This window comes from Urtica dioica, chromosome 12 (genome assembly GCF_054948205.1).
Source record: "Urtica dioica subsp. dioica isolate 48M chromosome 12, U.dioica_male_clone48M_v1_H2, whole genome shotgun sequence".
NCBI classification, from domain to species: Eukaryota; Viridiplantae; Streptophyta; class Magnoliopsida; order Rosales; family Urticaceae; genus Urtica; species Urtica dioica.
The window spans coordinates 18,187,139-18,204,811 of NC_142767.1; the positions used below are offsets into that span (position 1 = coordinate 18,187,139).

Sequence of the window (17,673 nt, forward strand, 5' to 3'; positions counted from 1 at the left end):
ATCAGATTTAGTCATCGAGGTGGCTTTTGGACAAAGGGGCCCGACTTGATTGTTGAGCCTCAAATCTTCAATTCCGCTTATGAAAGAATTTGAACTAATTACACCATAGATCAAAGCATTCAATTTTAGAGAAGTAATGATGCATCGTATATAGTGAGATAAATCAGAGATCATTATTATTAATAAATTTTTTTTGTAATGAGGTAACGACGCTCAATTTCATATAATTATATGTTACCAAAAAACGATTTATGTTTTCTATTTAAAAACAAAACACAAAAATCAAAGGAAAATTTATATTTTCAAGCATGTCGTTATGCAGAAAATAAAGTAGCAAATTGTAAGAAGATACCTAACTTTATTGTTTATTCATAAAATAAAATAAAATTTTGGGGTGAATTGACTATTTACTATCACAATTCTTTTATTATGATTTTAAAAAATATTTTTTTCTACACATAAATGTCTTATTTCCAAATAAGATTGGCTTGTGGAATCCTAGAGCCAAAATGTCCTATATCAAATATTTCTTATTTAAAAAATTCATATATACGAGTGGCGTGTGGAATGGTGGTGCCAAGATCGCCTTATAGCTGGCGTGTGGTGACCATACGAGTGCCAAAATCATCCTTTTTATCAAAAAGCAAAACGTAAAGATAAGACTCGAAAAAACGATATTATTCGAAACATTAATTAAACAATCGTTGTAAATTAGGACGAAACCAAAATTACAAACTGAACAAATGAATTAACACTTGATTAATTTTTTATTTTTCCAAAAGAGCTCCGCAATTAACTACCCTCTAACTCGACGACCAATTAGCTAATCAGGGTTAGTTAGTACAGCGAGTCTATCCAGTACATGTACTGCCAATTTGTAGTACCAAAAATGCCGACACTTTCCTCATTTCTTCACCTACCAATTCAACCACGTAACTCTCGAAGCTCTCAAGATAGTATTAAAACCCATCTGAAAATGGTGGCTTTAGTCTTACCAGTCTCATCGACTACTAAGCCAACTCTTCAGCTTAGTTCTTTCCCATCGACTGCGAATTTCGCCGTCCCTCGCAGAGTTCGATTCTCCAAGACAATGGTATAACTATTCCATTTTCTTTTTTCATTTGAACTTTTACTGTACTAATTTTTTTTTTTTTTTAGTATTTAATTACTTTTTTTTTTCCTTGATATATAATCAGGCCAGTACAATCAGCGCCAAGTTTGAGCTACAGCCTCCTCCATATGCACTGGTAATTTTTGGGTTCATAGTTTCCGTAGCTTTCTCTCTACATTTGTTTGCCCACCAGCTGTTTGTGATAAGTCCCGAGAGAGAGAGACAGAGATAAATCTCTTTATCATTTGAAGTGATTTTTATTTCCACACTTTTGCTAATCATACTAGATCTACACGGCCAAGTAATGCAATTTATAGGAGGACAACAAAAAGATGATTAGAAAATCACTTAACAGTTCGGTACGTTTAAAAAATATTCCTAGGAAAGTGAATATGTGTGATTTAGATTACCCTAGAAAAATATTAGCATTAGAAAAAAACCACAACACATGCTAATCTTAACCAAACACACTAATGCAATATTCTCTAGAACCAAATCAGTAAATTATTGTTGACGACTAAATACTGTGTGAATATAGGATGCTTTGGAGCCGCATATGAGCAAGAACACACTGGAGTTTCACTGGGGAAAGCACCACAGGACTTACGTGGACAATTTGAACAAACAGGTGGCTGGGAACGATCTCGAGCCTCTGTCCTTGGAAGAGGTCATCCTCGCCACCTACAACAAGGGCGATCTTCTTCCGCCCTTTAACAACGCCGCTCAGGTACAAATTACGTAAAAGCCCCGTTCTTTGAGCTTTCTAGTTTCTAGTGCACCGGGTATTAAGGGTAGTGAGGTAATTTGGGCAGGTTTGGAACCACGATTTCTTTTGGCAATCCATGAAACCCGGCGGCGGAGGAAAGCCGACCGGCGAGCTTCTTGAGCTCATCGAAAGGGATTTCGGTTCGTACGACGCCTTTGTCGGGGAGTTCAGGACCGCCGCTCTTACCCAGTTCGGGTCTGGTTGGGCTTGGCTTGTGTGTAAGTCTCGACATTTTGTTTGTTTAAGTCACACGACTCTAATTATGTCACGCCTCTGATAGTTTTTGTTTTTTGTCCAACAGACCAAGACAAGAAGTTGTCCATCGTTAAGACCCCGAACGCCGTGAACCCTCTCGTTTTCGGTTCTTCCGTGAGTGATTTTATCGACTTATTTTATGAACAAATATATATCACCTAAAAAAGCTCATTTCTTGTATTTTGGCTAATGAACTTTTTTCCTTTTTTGTTAATTGCAGCCTATTCTAACCATTGATGTCTGGGAGGTAAATAGATTAACAGAATTATATAAATTCAAATACTTCTATGTAAGAAAATGAAAATTTGCAAATTACTAACTTCTTTTTTTTGTTTGTCCTCTTTCAACAGCATGCTTACTATCTCGACTTCCAGGTCAGTTTTTGTTATTCTGACTTAGTAATGGAATTCGGTTTTTCCTTATAACTTGTTCTCTTATTCTAAAACCTGAGATCTTTGGTTATTTTGCGCAGAACCGTCGAGTTGATTACATAAGTCTGTTTATGGACAAGCTTGTGTCATGGGACGCTGTGACGGCCAGGCTTGAAGCTGCCAAGGCAAGCTGCTGAACAAGATGAAGCAAAACAACCAAGCGTGAAGAGGGAATCAATTTCATTTTGCTTTTTCAACGACAATAAAATATAACTATGAAAAGAAGAGTGCTTTTTGTTTGGCTATTGTACTTGTGACTAAGAGAGAGGGTCTACTCAGCAGGCACTATTAGTATTATATAAGCTTTCTTTCTGTATCCGCGACAATTTCATCGAGAATAAAATTACAAAAAATCTTGTGTTTGTGTTGACATTCACATCTAGTTTTCTGTTCCTAATATCATCTGATTGGGGAGGTTTTCAAAGACAAAAAACCGTCGAGTTCCGAAAGCTTTGAATCGTCTGTGCGAGGCGGTCCAAATGTCTCCCAAAATCGTAGAGTCTCGTCTGCTCCGGCTGAAACCACAGTTAAACCGTCTGGGCTCTGCAAAAAAAAAAATCAGGTCTATACTGGTCTTTTTTTTTTTTTTTTAAGATGAAAATAACCGAACCTGAGAAAGGTGGAGAATTCTGGACGAATGACCCTTCCAGTCTCCGACTTTGGTCATGGACGGGTATCGCCAGAGAGACATTTGATTCGGCGGCTCGCCCGCAGTGAAACCGTGTCCGCTTAGCAGCTCTTTGTGATGTCTGTTCCACTCAAGCCCACATACCTGAAATATTACAAAGCACGACAAAATGCCCGATTTCATTTTCCCTAATTTGCTTCCTTCAAACCCCCTCTGGTTCCATAGGACAGGTTTAGTGACAGAGAACTCGCCTGGGCATGGGTGTGTAAGGTATTGACTAAAACACCCTTTTGAGTATTCCAAATCTTGATGGTCCCGTCTTGGGTCCCGCCTCCGGAGGCAAGCAGCTCCGGCTGGTAGGGACACCATGCCAGCGCCTTCACGGCCGCCGTGTGGTCCTCAAAACGGTGCAAAAAACTCGAAGACCTCATCTTCGAACAATCCCACAAGTAGAGCAAGTTCTCGTTGCCTCCGCTTGCCAAAACGCTGCCTCGCTCTGACCACTTCAGGCCACATACCTCATCCCCGTGGGCCCGCACCACCCGGGACGCCACATTCCTCCCCGCCCTCACTGCCAAAAAAAAAAAAAAAAACTCAGTTCACAATTCGAGCCGCGAACCAATCTAGTTATTTATACGACAGTATAATTAATATCAAACACGAACCAAACTAAAATAAATTATAGAAGAATGCAAAAACCCTCACTGTCATGGTTGATGATCGACTTGTCTTTGCTTCCCGATGTGAGAGTGTCACCATTCCACGCAATAGCTGCGACCCGTTCTGTGTGATCGCCGAAGCTTCTAACCTGTTTGCGGTCAAAGTTAGGATCTTTGACTCGACGAAAGAGAAATAACTAGAATGGTATGATTATTGTTATTATTATCATGAGAGAGAGAGAGATTGTTGTTTACGAGTTGCAAAGTCTCGGCGTCCCAAAGTTGAAGGTTCGAGCCTTTATAACCGACGGCCAAAGTTTTGGCATCCCTAGACCAGGCCACACTTGTCGGGTAGTCTCTCGGGTCAGCCTCTTTCAAAAGGGTATCCACATTTCGAGTCTCTGAATTCCATAGATACAGCTGCGAGCCAAGAGCGACGGCGAGGACGTTATTCTTCCCCCAATTCAAGATGTTCATGTAGAAATCGTTCTTGATATTCGGAGCATCAAGAATCATGGATTCTTTCTGACAAAAAAGAAAACAGAAGAAAAGCTAAACTAAACATGCTGGGTCGCAGATAGTTGATCGGCTAAAGAAATTTCGAACAACGTTCACCTTTGGCACTTTTCGAAGAACTTTCTGTTTGGCGTTGTTTTCGAGTTCTTGTGCATCGTCTCGTCGCATCTCGTCGATGCAGCGGAACGATCGACGGTTTGATTTGGGGCTTCCTCTGAAAACCAGCATTCTGAAGGGGTTTCCTTTGGAGTCCAAATTCAGCTTCTCCTCTAATTTTCTGCGGTATGATTCCTGTAACAGACCCAATGATTATAATTTAAAAAAAAAAAAAAAAAAAAAAAAAAAACGAATAAACCATAAACCCTAACTCTTGAATTCATTAAATAAAGTAGAAGAAGGAAAAATAATGAAGATTGTTCTGTTATTACTTACTCCGAAACTGGAATTATAGCGCGGTCTATTTCGGTTTGTCAACAAACTATGGGCTTGATCTAGATCCATCAAACTCGTACTAGGTATAAACCGATCTCCCTGTACAGATGATAAAGCGATAAATTATAGAAGATCAAGAAATCAGTGATCGGATCAAGATTTCGAAGAAGAGAGAATCGGAATCGTACCTGGAAATCGTACTGAGTGGTCGGACTGATTTGGAGGCGTTTTGGAGAGCACCAATCAGGTTGAAGCTCCGACATTTTTTATTTATTTCTTGTTCTGTGATCTGAACACAAACGAATTGTTTATGGTTTGGTGAGCGAGAAAGTTGAAGAAAATAAAAATTATCTTGGAGAAGAAATAGAATGAGGAAAGAAAGGAAAGAAGAAGCGTTTGGGTTGATGATATAAGGCGTCGATATCTCCCGCCAAATTTTCAACGGACACTTTTTCCGTTGGAGCGAATTGGGCTCTGGCAACTCTTCGCGTAACGGGACTGGGCTTTAGAATAAGTATTGGACTCCAACGGTGGGTTTTAGATGGGGAATTACGTAACTAACTCAAACTGGACACGGAATTTCTTATATATATCATGCTTGAAATAATTTTTTAAATGCCACTCGGACAAAAGTTTATTTGGGATATCAAACCAACCAAGTTACAATCTTCAACATTTCAACCACAATAGTTATTTTTATTTTTATTTTTCGTGAGTGATTTGTATTTTAATGTGTACGAAAATTATATATAAAAATTTTATACACAAATTATATTTTTTAAAATTTTATGCATGCAAATTTTATTTTTTTGAAAATTTATTTATTATTCAAATATGTGTTAGATACCCATTTTTGTGGTTACCTCTTGTGATAACAATATATCACTAGTGTTAGCCATACTTAATTTTGGACATCGAAACCGGAAGAGATTGAAACTTCTGATTTCGATGGTTGGCTTTATGCTATCGAAACTACCGCTCCGATAGTTGGAATATTCAGTTCCAAAGGAATCTTGGAAGCAACGGCAATGATCGGTTATTTCCGTTGTTTTTATTCCGTCATTTTTTACTCGCCGCGACAATGTGTGATATATTTTTTCTGATTGAAATGATGTTGCTACAATTTTTAATTTAATATCATAAATTATCTCAAATAGTATTTCCAATATCCTTAGCACCATTTTCGATAACTTGAAATTTATGACTTTTGCAATTGGAAATTTTCGTTATGATAGGAACAAAATGTCAGCGTCATTGAAAACGATCCTTCCGTTATCGTCTGATGCCCAAAATTAGACATACTCCAAAACGATAGACAAATTATCAATAAAATCATAAGTAAGGCGTGACGACATAAAGCTTTATTTCAATTATTGATTTAATTTAACACGATTATATCTTTATAATAATTTATAATGTAAAGTCACACAAAAATTTATAATGTATTTCAATAATCTAAGCGGTTACCACAAGACTTTAGACGCAGTAATGTAATGTCAAATTAAAAAATTAATTATAGCTTATAATAATGTATAACATCTATTTTCATCTATAATGTAGATAAAACAAAAAGATCTTATTAAATACAACTATTTAATTAAATTTCTTAAAATGTTATAATATTTGATGTTATCATGAAATAGTATACCCTTAGTAGATATATATATCAAACACATCCAAAATACAATAAATGAATAATGAGATGAGCAGTGCACATGGATTTTCTTCAATGTCTACACATTTATCTAAAAAAAAATCATATTACAATTTATATTTGATAAAACAAAAATAAGAAAAGAGCATAATATCACCCACATAGCGAAATTTCGTGATTGACCTTTTCTTCTTCAATCACAAGCCAAATCCAAGCTCAAACAAACTATCGGTCCCTAAATATATACGCATAGACTCACGATAAACTCAACAGAAACAAAATGGAGAGAAGGTTCCATGAGAAAAGAAGATCATGGGTATCGCCACCATGCTTCATGCCCAACTCGCCGACCTCTCCACCGTCGCCGCCATCTTCGGTGCTCTCTCCGACGTCGCCACCATCTCCGGTGCTCTCTCCCCCGTCGCCGCCATGCCCTCGGCCACCCATTCCCACTTTCTCTCCGCCCTCGGCGCCACGCCCTCTACCACCCTCGCCGGCGTTCTCTCCGCCCTCATCGCCGGCGTTCTCTCCGGATGTCTATACATTTATCTATAAAAAATCATATTAAAATTTATATTTGATAAAACAAAAATAAGAAAAGATCATAATATCACCCACATAGCGAAATTCCGAGGTTGACCCTTTATTCTTTAACCACAGGCCAAATCCAAGCTAAAACGAACTATCGGCCCCGAAATATGTAACACGATTATATCTTTATAATAATTTATAATGTAACGTCACACAATAATTTATAATGTATTTCAATCATCTAAGAGGATACCACAAGACTTTAAACGCAGTAATGTAATGTCTAATTAAAAAATTAATTAAAGCTTTATAATAATGTATAACATCTATTTTCATCTATAATGTAGATAAAACAAAAAGATCTTATTAAATACAACTATTTAATTAAATTTCTTAAAATGCCATAATATTTGATGTTATCATGAAATAGTATACCCTTAGTAGATATATATATATATCAAACACATCCAAAATAAAACAAATGAATAATGAGATGAGCAGTGCACATGGATTTTCTTCAATGTCTACACATTTATCTAAAAAAAATCATATTACAATTTATATTTGATAAAACAAAAATAAGAAAAGAGCATAATATCTCTCACATAGCGAAATTTCGAGATTGACCTTTTCTTCTTCAATCACAGGCCAAATTCAAGCTCAAACAAACTATCGGCCCCGAAATATATACGCATAGACTCACGATAAACTCAACAGAAACAAAATGGAGAGAAGGTTCCCTGAGAAAAGAAGATCATCGGTATGGCCACCATGCTTCATGCCCAACTCGCCGACCTCTCCACCGTCGCCGCCATCTCCGGTGCTCTCTCCCCCGTCGCCGCCATGCCCTCCGCCACCCATTCCCACTTTCTCTCCGCCCTCGGCGCCACGCCCTCTGCCACCCTCGCCGGCGTTCTCTCCGCCCTCATCGCCGGCGTTCTCTCCGCCCTCGTCGCCGGCGTTCTCTCCGGATGTCTATACATTTATCTATAAAAAATCATATTAAAATTTATATTTGATAAAACAAAAATAAGAAAAGAGCATAATATCACCCACATAGCGAAATTCCGAGATTGACCATTTCTTCTTCAACCATAGGAAACGAACTATCGGCCCCGAAATATATAACACGATCATATCTTTATAATAATTTATAATGTAACGTCACACAATAATTTATAATGTATTTCAATCATCTAAGCGATTACCACAAGACTTTAGACGCAATAATGTCATGTCTAATTAAAAAAATTAATTATAGCTTCATTATAATATATAACATCTATTTTCATATATAATGTAGATGAAACAAAAAGATCTTATTAAATACAACTATTTAATTAAATTTCTTAAAATGTCATAATATTTGATGTTATCATGAAATAGTATACCTCTTAGTAGATAAATATATCAAACACATCCAAAATAAAATAAATGAATGATGACATGAGCAGTGCACATGGATTTTCTTCAGTGTCTATACATTTATCTAAAAAGAAATCATATTTAAATTTATATTTGATAAAACAAAAATAAGAAAGGGCAGTGTAGCAAACTAGGCAAAATGAAACTATGAAATTTGTTTTTAGTCTACGTTTCACAACTTTTTAGGAAATAACGAACAAGTTTATGTGACAATAATTAAGGTCTGATTTGCCCTTATTTATTACCAAATTCGTCATTTTCTCTCTCATACTTTTTTCCTACACTTATTTTTTTTTACATAAAAACTTCAAAAAACCATATATATCTCATATGAACTCGAAATTGAGTGATTCCAAATCTTACGGATTCGTGACGCCTAGATCTTCAAAAATAGATCCATTGTGTTTGATGAAAAATCATGTTTAATATAATGGATGTAGAAAAATCACATTATTACCTCAAATATAGAAATAACTGAAATTTTTTGAAATTATCAAAAAAATATATGGAAACGTAAATATGATGCATTAAACATAATTTTTCATCAAACACAATGAGTTTATTTTTGAATATCTCGACGCCACGAATTTGTAGGATCTAAAATCACTCAATTTCGAGTTCGTATGAGAAATATATGAATTTTTGAAATTTTGATGAAAAAAAAAAATTGAAAAAAATTAGAGAAAAAATGACGAATTTATTAATAAATAAGGTCAAATCAGACCTTAATTATTGACACATAAATCATTTGACTATATGCCTAAAAATTATCAAACTTAGAATAGATTTAAAATCATATGTTTAAAGCGGTCTAGTTATAAATTTCAATAAGAAAAGAGCATAATATCACGACCAAATTCCGAGATTAACCCTTTCTTCTTCAACCACTCAAACGAACTATCGCCCCTAAATATATAATATTTGTGCCCTAACTCAACTCAACCCAACACAACCAGTCCTAAAGTCCGTACTTCCGAAATCGAAACCGAATAATTCGTTTCAGATTGAGTAACTATGGAGGACGAGCAAGAGCACGAGGTCTACGGCGCTGAGATTCCCGGCGACGACGGCGACATGGAAGCTGATTACGAACGGACTGAAAACGACGTGGAAGGTCAAGAGGAATACGACGACCCTAACTCCAAGGCACCTATTCTTTCTCTTCCTCTTGCTCTTTGGCGGCTCGTGATCTGGTTTTAATCGGTCTAGGGTTTGTTGTTTGGCAGGACTTGGAGGATATGAAAAAGAGGCTGAAGGAGATGGAGGAAGAAGCCGGTGCTCTTCGCGAGATGCAGGCCAAGGTCGAGAAGGAGATGGGCGCTGTACAAGGTATGTATGTATATATATATATATATATATATATACATACATATATATTTATATTTGTGTGTGATTTTTAGATTTTAGGTTAAAATGTCTGTTTTTCTTCTTCTCTCATATATGAATTGCACGTTTTTAGCAGTGAATTTGAAGATACTTAGAGACATGTTTTCGTTGTTTTTTTTTGTAAAGATCTTTTGAATTGTTTGATAGGCTAAATGAGCTTCTAATTAAGCAAGATTAGTAACACTGATAAGAATCTTATGAAAAATTTGAGTTTATTTGGCGATGTGTTTCAATTTACTCTAAAATTTTGGGGGTTTCCATGTTTTTACAAAGTACTAACTTTGTGAAATAAATTTTTGTTTCACGATGTATCTGAATTTGCGATGTGTCATATGCTTCGTTTAGTCACAGTGCGAGATCATCACTGGTACATGTTTTGATTTCGTTTGAATATATGTTTAGATCCATCCAATACATCTGCAACTCAAGCTGAAAAAGAGGAGGTGGATGCCCGTTCGATTTACGTCGGTAATGTGAGGATCCCATCTTTTTAATTTTCTTCTTAATTTACTGCAAAGTGAATCGCTGAGCAGAATTCATTATTTTGTAGTCTCGAGAGTCTGTAAGAATTTTAATGTGTACATTGTAGCATTTTGTGTTTTTAGGATTCCACTTTGTTTATATCGGTCATATGAGTTTTTCATCTTTTTTTCTTCTACTTAATTTGCAATAAACTGGATTCCACTTTGTTTATATCAAGACTTCCATCTTTTTTTCTTCTTCTTATCTACAATAAACTGGATTCCACTCTGTTTCCGCTGCGTCATTGTTTATTAATCTCTAGAACTTGTTAGGATTTGTATGAGTACATTGGAACATGGGTCCTCACATGAGATGATGGGCTTGATTCTCCATGAGTTTGTAATACACTTTGGTTTACTGTTTGGAGGGTTGAAAGAAAGGTACTCTGGGACATGAGATCTTTATGGATGGCATTACTTGAAGTCCTTAATACTCTGTGAAAGCTAATTTAGTTTCATTGTTACCCTGCTCATAGTAACATATCCTCTGCAAGACAGTTTTGATAGCTTAGTTTTATCGTTACGTATTCTCTGCTAGACAGTTTTTTGCTTAGTTATATGGACTTTATCCCTTAGTCTAGTTTAGTTCAGGCATCAGTTGTAATCAATCATGAAATCAACTTGCTTGAGGAAAGTGCTGTATGTGATTTTAGCGGCCAAGTCCTTGGTTTATTTCCCAGAGGCTCTGGGTTCTAGCCTCTCTAAAGGTCTTCGCCTAGAAATCCGTAGCTAGGGACTAAACCCTAGTTTTCTTTGTAACTGTGGTGTCTGGGTTAATCCTATCTAAATCCACGAGGCCTAGCATTATAGACTGGGAGACTATCCCAGTGTCCCCAATTGTTGCACCTTGGATAATCGAACCGATGACTGATAAATTCCCTAGAATCTTACCACTGGATCAACCCCTAGGGCTAAGACTTTCTAGTTTTAAATATCTATTTTTAAAACCCTAGGCTTAAATATATTTAAAACGTATTTAGGACTAACTAAATGCTAGTTTTAATTTTTTTATATCCAAGCTTTCTTTGTATGAAATTTAAGGTTTCTATACAAGAACAATATGTTGTTCAAGCTCACTCATGTGTGTATTATGTACTTTTTATTCTTTTGGAGAACATAATGTTTAAAGCCTTAACTTGTATTTCTTGAGTGAAGGTCGACTATGCGTGCACGCCGGAGGAAGTCCAACAACATTTTCAGTCTTGCGGAACTGTCAACAGAGTCACAATCTTGACAGACAAGTTCGGACAACCAAAAGGATTCGCCTATGTCGAGTTTGTTGAAGTTGATGCCGTTCAAAATGCTCTCTTGTTAAATGAATCAGAGTTGCACGGTCGTCAAATAAAGGTTCCCTAGTTTTCTCCCATATTCTTACCCACTTAATAATAATAATAATAATAGTAATAATAATAATCATCGTTCAGTCTTTTGATGGTCATTATGCTCGTGAACGTCGATAGGTCTCTGCTAAGAGGACAAATGTTCCTGGATTGAAGCAGTTTCGAGGAAGGAGGGGCGGCGGTCCCTTCTCTCCGTTCTCCCGACCCCGGAGGCCATTCATGCCTCCCGGAGGAGTTTTCTACCCAACTTATGGCTATGGGTGAGGACATAAATCTTCATAATCTCGAAAATTTATGTTTTGTAATATAAGGTCAATTAGATAGGCATAGCTGTCATTTCTTGTTTAGGTATGATAAATGCCTCAAGATATGATCAAAAGCCCAAACATTTCAGATTATTTTGTCTGTTCGCTTCAGTTTTTGGTCCTAAATAATTGCCTTTAAATGGGTTGTTGCGATTCAGCACTTGAAGCCTTAAGAAGAAGAACCCGTTTTAAAAACTATTTAGTGTATTGTCTAATGTTTCCCCAGAAATATATATTACAGAAAAGGTTTTGTATTCAATGTTTGGTCTCTCTAATTTTCAGGAGGGTTCCAAGGTTCAGGCGACCGATGAGGTACAGACCATACTGAGGATTTAGATGATCACTCGGGGCTGGGAGGCTTTAACAGAAAAAAGGACTGCCCCGAAAATGTTTCTGTGCCTGTAAGAACTTGTCATTTGCTTCAGCAGTGGCCAATTTCATATTTTCTTGAATTGGGACAATGCAGAGAAGAGATTTATCATATTCAGGAGATGTGAGACGACGCAACTATATGTTTTCAAGAGGATAAAAAATACCTATTATTAGCGTGTGATTGGAAAATTCTTAGTTATAATCACTCTTTTACATTTGTAATCTTTTTTAAGCCGAGACTGGAAAATTTAACATGAATGGGTCGTATTCGTTCATGAGGTGTTTTACCATTGAGGGTATTGGGAATCTAGCTTTAATTATGTAAGAAGTCTCTAATTATCAAGATTGACTTGGACTGAAATTTGGAGTTGAGTACAGCATAAAATTTTTAGTATTGGTAGGTCATGCAGTGAAGTGATATATTGTTCAAACCGGACTGGCGATCGAAATCAAGTAAACTCTCAAGACGAGGTTATTTTTTTGGGCTCGTTTTTCCAAGTTTTATTATAGGCCACAAATGTCTTGACAATAGTAATAAATAAATAAGAAGATAGATCCTGCAAAGTATAGCAAAAATATATATTTACTATACATGGAGGAATAAAAAAGTAAAGGAGGCAATTCGAGGGATTAAGTTTAAAAAGAAAGAGGCATTTTTCCTAATTTATCGTCTCCAGTGCTGACCATTGAAGGCAGATAAAGTAAAGTGGAACTGTTTCAAACTTAATACCTCAAATAGCATATTTAGTTTTCATTTCATATATACCACTTTTTACAACAAAAAAAAATTATTGTTATTTATTGTTCTATTTGACTTTTTATTTTTCCTTTATTTAAGGGTAAACTAGCAACGTAACCATTTTGAAACATGGTTTTTGGAATCTAGCCAACGTTTGGTAAATTTTGCAATCTAGTCATTTACTGAAATTTACGGATATAAAATACCTAATTTACCATTTTTCTTATACTTACTTGATCAAAACACTAGCCCACGTTTGACCGGTTTGAATTGTATACAGCCAATTAATTTCATATTTTTTCGCAATTTAATTGGATATTTAGCTAATTTAATAGGAGATTCGGTGATGTAATTAAAAGATAAAATTTAATGCAATAAATGCACAAAAAAATTACCATAATTAACAGAAATTAACAAATCAGCGGAGATTAACAAAAATTTACAAACATTTACATTGTATTTACTTACACGGTTATAATTTCAGCAATTTAATTTCAGCTTTTTGAATTCATAATATGAGATTCGGTGATGTAATTAAAAGGGAAAGGAAATATTTATTTGATTGAATAAGTCAAACAAGATAATGAATACACGTAATTATGATAAAATCCCTTTCAAAATTAGAAAATAAATTTGGAAAACAAAAATACCGTATTAAATGTATATTAAAGGAAAGGAAATAAATCGGCTCTATCTGCACATATGTAAATTTACCATAATTAACATAAATTAATAAAGCAACGGAGATTAACAAAAATTTACGAACATTTACACTGTATTTGCTTACACGGCTATAATGTTCATTAAAGAAAAAAACGCTCAATAACCAACTTTGCCAAGTATAGAATTTTTTTTAAAATTCGAAATATAAACCGAATATAACAAATTCGGCTACAAAACCAAGTTTCAAAATGTTGGCTAGTATTTTTGAAACCAAACCAAGACTAATATAGTAAATATCATCTTACATAAATATGACACGTCATCAAATTTGGCTAGATTCGAAAATTAAACGAAACGTTGGCTAGATTATAATTGCAACGTTTGATGTGGCTTAGATCGACTAATTTTTCTTTATTTAATGGCATAGGTTAATGTAACATTTTACTTTGTGTTAAAACAATTTAATTTAAAATATTGAAAAAGTTGCCAAAAAAATACAGAAGTATTAGTAGAAGGTTTTAAAATTTGAGCTATTTAGAAATAATAAGCTAACTCTCCAGCACCGTGAACATAATTCGAGTTACCATATTTTTTTAAAAAAAAAATCTTATAATATCTCGCTGATTATTCTTACTTAAAAATACATAATTTATTGTATGCGGAAGGAAATGCATTTCAATTTCCATGAGTCATGGAATTTCGGATTTGGAAGGAATTATTCTTTGCAATATTGACCGAAATTTCACTGGATTTGGAAATGAAATTTCCATTCAATGTATATGGAAATAAATTTCCTTCCGGTCATAATCATTTTTTTGCACAATTTAGAGCCGTTGGATTTGCAATTCCCTCAAATTGAATGGCTCATAATTTTTATTTTTAAAAAAACATAAAAAATAAAGCTATACGTGTGGAAAAAATCATTCCCGTTGGTGGAAGTCAACATCCGCTCATCCACTGGAAGGAAATCCTTCCACTCACACTTTCCCGCGGAAGGAATCATTCTGCTCGAATTTCAAGGCCGGAAGGAAGGGATTTCCATTCATCTTTCGTACCATATAGCCCGGGTTTAATTATGTCTTCATATTCTTTTAAAAAAACAAGTTACTATTTTATACTCGTCGGAGGCGATAGTATTCACGAAAATAATAAAACAAAGGAAACGGACAAAATAAATATGAAGCATAATCTCAAAGACATTTTTGTCCAGATATTTAAAGTATTCCAATCACACTTGAGAATTTAGGAATTTATGTGTCATAGACTCATAGTTACGTAATTTATTTTTCCCCAAATAAACGTTCCTTAATAAGGCCCAATTGTAAGAGAATATGGACTTCAATTAGATCTACTCATCGCACCCAAGTCCAGTCATCAACCAGCTTCTGGGAAACAAGAATTTTCGGAACTTTCTTTCAATGGCGTCAGGCAAAGAGAGCGATTCTTCGGAAGACACTTCGAATTCGTAAGTTTCCACTGCGCTTCTCATTTCTAAATAGATTCCTCTCCGCTTTTCTCTCTGTTTGATTTCCGAGAAAACGTGAGAAAAACGATATGAAGAGCTTATATTAATCTGCTGTTCGCTGTCTCGACCCCAAATGTTGATGATTTCTTAAGCCCTAATCTACGTTTGAAGTTGTGTGGTTAAGGACCGAGTTCGATTGTGTGCGAAACAACAATTGTGTGAAAATTTGGAGATTTTGCAGGCGAAAGAGCGTGTACAAGGATCCCGATGATGGACGACAAAGGCTCTTGCTTGAATTGGAATTCGTTCAATGCCTAGCTAATCCTACGTATATACACTGTAAGTCTTTTCCGTTTCTCAATCATGTCTCTGAATATCTCTGCGTCTTAATCAAGTTGAACTCTTTTTAAATTACCTCGGGTTTTTTTTTTTTTTTATATTTTTTTTTTTATACAGATTTGGCTCAGAATCGGTATTTCGAAGATGAAGCATTCATTGGTTACTTAAAGTATCTTCAGTATTGGCAACGGCCCGAATATGTCAAGTTTATAATGTGAGCTCTAACCCTACTATTTTTTCTTCCGTCCTTGAATTATATCTTGTGAATCTGTGTATTCACTTTCTTGGCTGATTTTCAGGTACCCCCATTGCTTATTTTTTCTCGAACTTCTCCAAAATGCAAACTTCCGTACCGCAATGGCTCATCCTGGAAACAAGGTGAGTTTTTGACCATTAGCTTAGTCTGTTTGCGATCTTAATTCCCACCCATCGAATAACATTTCGGGATAAAGTCAGTTTAAGTAACTGTTTTGAGTTATAAATTAAACCGCTGTTCCATATTTTGTATTAATCGGGATAAGAGCAAAAGGAATTATAATGACTGGTGTCGGACATTCGAGAGGTCCCAAATAGGAATTACTTCCTTGCGGAAGAATTTTCAGGCCCGTTAAATTCTATAATTAACCCCCTAACTATATACTATTTTATTATGCTACCCTTAATATCTCAGGTCCTAACATTTTTATTAGTTTTTAATCAGAAATAGGAAGATATACCAATTCAAATATCCTTTTCAAAAAACCTGTTTGAGTTGGTTTATTTTATTTTTTTATTTCTTAATTTTTGGAACTATGAAGTTGATAACTTGCTGTCATGTGTTATATAAGAGCATTTTTTACCAATTTTTTTTGGGGTTCATAACTTATAGGAATTGGCGCACAGACAGCAATTTTACTTCTGGAAGAACTATAGAAACAACAGACTGAAACACATATTACCGAGACCACTTCCCGAGCCCCCAGCGGCTCCGCCTGTGCCGACCCCGCCACCTGTCCCGGCGGCAACCACCGTTCCCACCGCCGCCACCGGTCTCTCTCCGATGCAATTTGCTAACAACCCGCCGGGATCTTCTGTTGGGAAATCTGATATCAGAAATAGTGGGATCGACCGAAGAAAGAGGAAGTGAGTATTATTTTTTTTTTATTTTTTTAACTACAGGTCTAGGTGATTTTACCCTTTTTAATTGTAGTGAAAGTGAGGGCGAAAAAAAGTAGGGGATAAATATTTGGACAAATATTCTGATGAATAAGTGTTTGCTGTTGCAGGAAAGAGAGTTGAAATGAAGTTCGAGCGAGCAATAGAAGAAACCGGTAGTGATCGTAAAACTCCCTGATTTGTTTACATAAAAAGTGTATTCCTATTTCCTGTTGATTACTCTCAGATCACAATTTATAAGGATTTTACACTCTGAAAGCTTACTGGTAAGAGAGTTCTTGTACATTAGTGTTTTTTTTATTTTATTTTTATTGTTGGGTAGATGTCAATGTGTAATGGGTTCAAGTTCTCATATTAGACAGTCATTTGATTTGGCTCTTAAACTTAGAACAGAGAAAATCAGAAAAAGATAACGTCAAAACTCAAAATTATTGATTCCAACCTAAACGGTGAAAGTTTATGCTTATTTGCTAATTGATTAAAAGCTCAAGTCTAGGGGGATCTTTTTTTTTATTTTTTCCAATTAGAATTCCATAAACTGATTGTCAATAAGGTCTGCAAATAGTACGCCATACTTAACACTTAGGTGTGTAACTACTCATGCATTGCTTTGCTTTGCTTTACTTCGTAGCTTTCCTCTATATTCCTTATAAATCTTGCTAATGTTCTTTCTAGGTCATTCCATCACTTGTTTCTTCTCTTAACCTTTTCATATAACCTTCGTATTCATTCCCATACCCTTGAGTTAATATAGTTAGGAATTAACACAAGTGCATAACAAAAGCAACTACTATTTGAATGTACCAATTTACCCAAAATACATCAATAATCAACAAAAATAAATAATGCAGTTTCCTCAAATTCCAGCTCACTTAAGCTGGCTGCATATCACAACAAAAAAAAAATCAACCTAAAAAAAAACCTAAAAATATAAACAGAGAAAAATAAAAAAATTGTCCCGAGGAAGAAGAATCTATATC

General features: G+C 35.4%; 4 protein-coding genes across 5 annotated transcripts; 3 read left to right on the forward strand and 1 right to left on the reverse strand.

The window, feature by feature from the left end:
* The first annotated feature begins 877 nt into the window (after positions 1-877).
* On the forward strand, positions 878-2,935 carry LOC149379821 (superoxide dismutase [Fe], chloroplastic-like). The gene is made up of 8 exons (XM_089602661.1): positions 878-1,093; positions 1,197-1,247; positions 1,650-1,838; positions 1,924-2,095; positions 2,179-2,246; positions 2,353-2,379; positions 2,483-2,506; positions 2,605-2,935. The coding sequence occupies exons 1-8, from the start codon at positions 890-892 to the stop codon at positions 2,698-2,700; spliced, it is 831 nt and encodes a 276-aa protein (XP_089458787.1). The 5' UTR covers positions 878-889; the 3' UTR covers positions 2,701-2,935.
* A 27-nt stretch (positions 2,936-2,962) lies between these two features.
* LOC149379822 (cell division cycle 20.2, cofactor of APC complex-like) lies at positions 2,963-5,070 on the reverse strand. The gene is made up of 8 exons (XM_089602662.1): positions 4,987-5,070; positions 4,799-4,897; positions 4,466-4,657; positions 4,106-4,375; positions 3,897-3,999; positions 3,443-3,762; positions 3,174-3,335; positions 2,963-3,106 (listed from the first exon to the last, which is right to left on the reverse strand). The coding sequence occupies exons 1-8, from the start codon at positions 5,059-5,061 to the stop codon at positions 2,963-2,965; spliced, it is 1,365 nt and encodes a 454-aa protein (XP_089458788.1). The 5' UTR covers positions 5,062-5,070.
* A 4,349-nt stretch (positions 5,071-9,419) lies between these two features.
* PABN1 (polyadenylate-binding protein 1) lies at positions 9,420-12,660 on the forward strand. The gene is made up of 6 exons (XM_089603279.1): positions 9,420-9,554; positions 9,635-9,737; positions 10,197-10,267; positions 11,471-11,662; positions 11,776-11,915; positions 12,243-12,660. The coding sequence occupies exons 1-6, from the start codon at positions 9,423-9,425 to the stop codon at positions 12,286-12,288; spliced, it is 684 nt and encodes a 227-aa protein (XP_089459405.1). The 5' UTR covers positions 9,420-9,422; the 3' UTR covers positions 12,289-12,660.
* Positions 12,661-15,084: 2,424 nt separating this feature from the next.
* MED31 (SOH1 family protein) lies at positions 15,085-16,976 on the forward strand. 2 transcript variants are annotated; one of them, XM_089603390.1, is made up of 6 exons: positions 15,085-15,199; positions 15,441-15,538; positions 15,656-15,752; positions 15,838-15,916; positions 16,407-16,660; positions 16,804-16,976. In XM_089603390.1, the coding sequence occupies exons 1-6, from the start codon at positions 15,153-15,155 to the stop codon at positions 16,814-16,816; spliced, it is 588 nt and encodes a 195-aa protein (XP_089459516.1). In that variant the 5' UTR covers positions 15,085-15,152; the 3' UTR covers positions 16,817-16,976. The 2 variants fall into 2 exon arrangements, with proteins under 2 accessions (XP_089459516.1, XP_089459517.1); XM_089603391.1 differs by lacking the exon at positions 16,804-16,976 and having other exon boundaries at positions 16,407-16,664.
* The last annotated feature ends 697 nt before the right edge of the window (positions 16,977-17,673 follow it).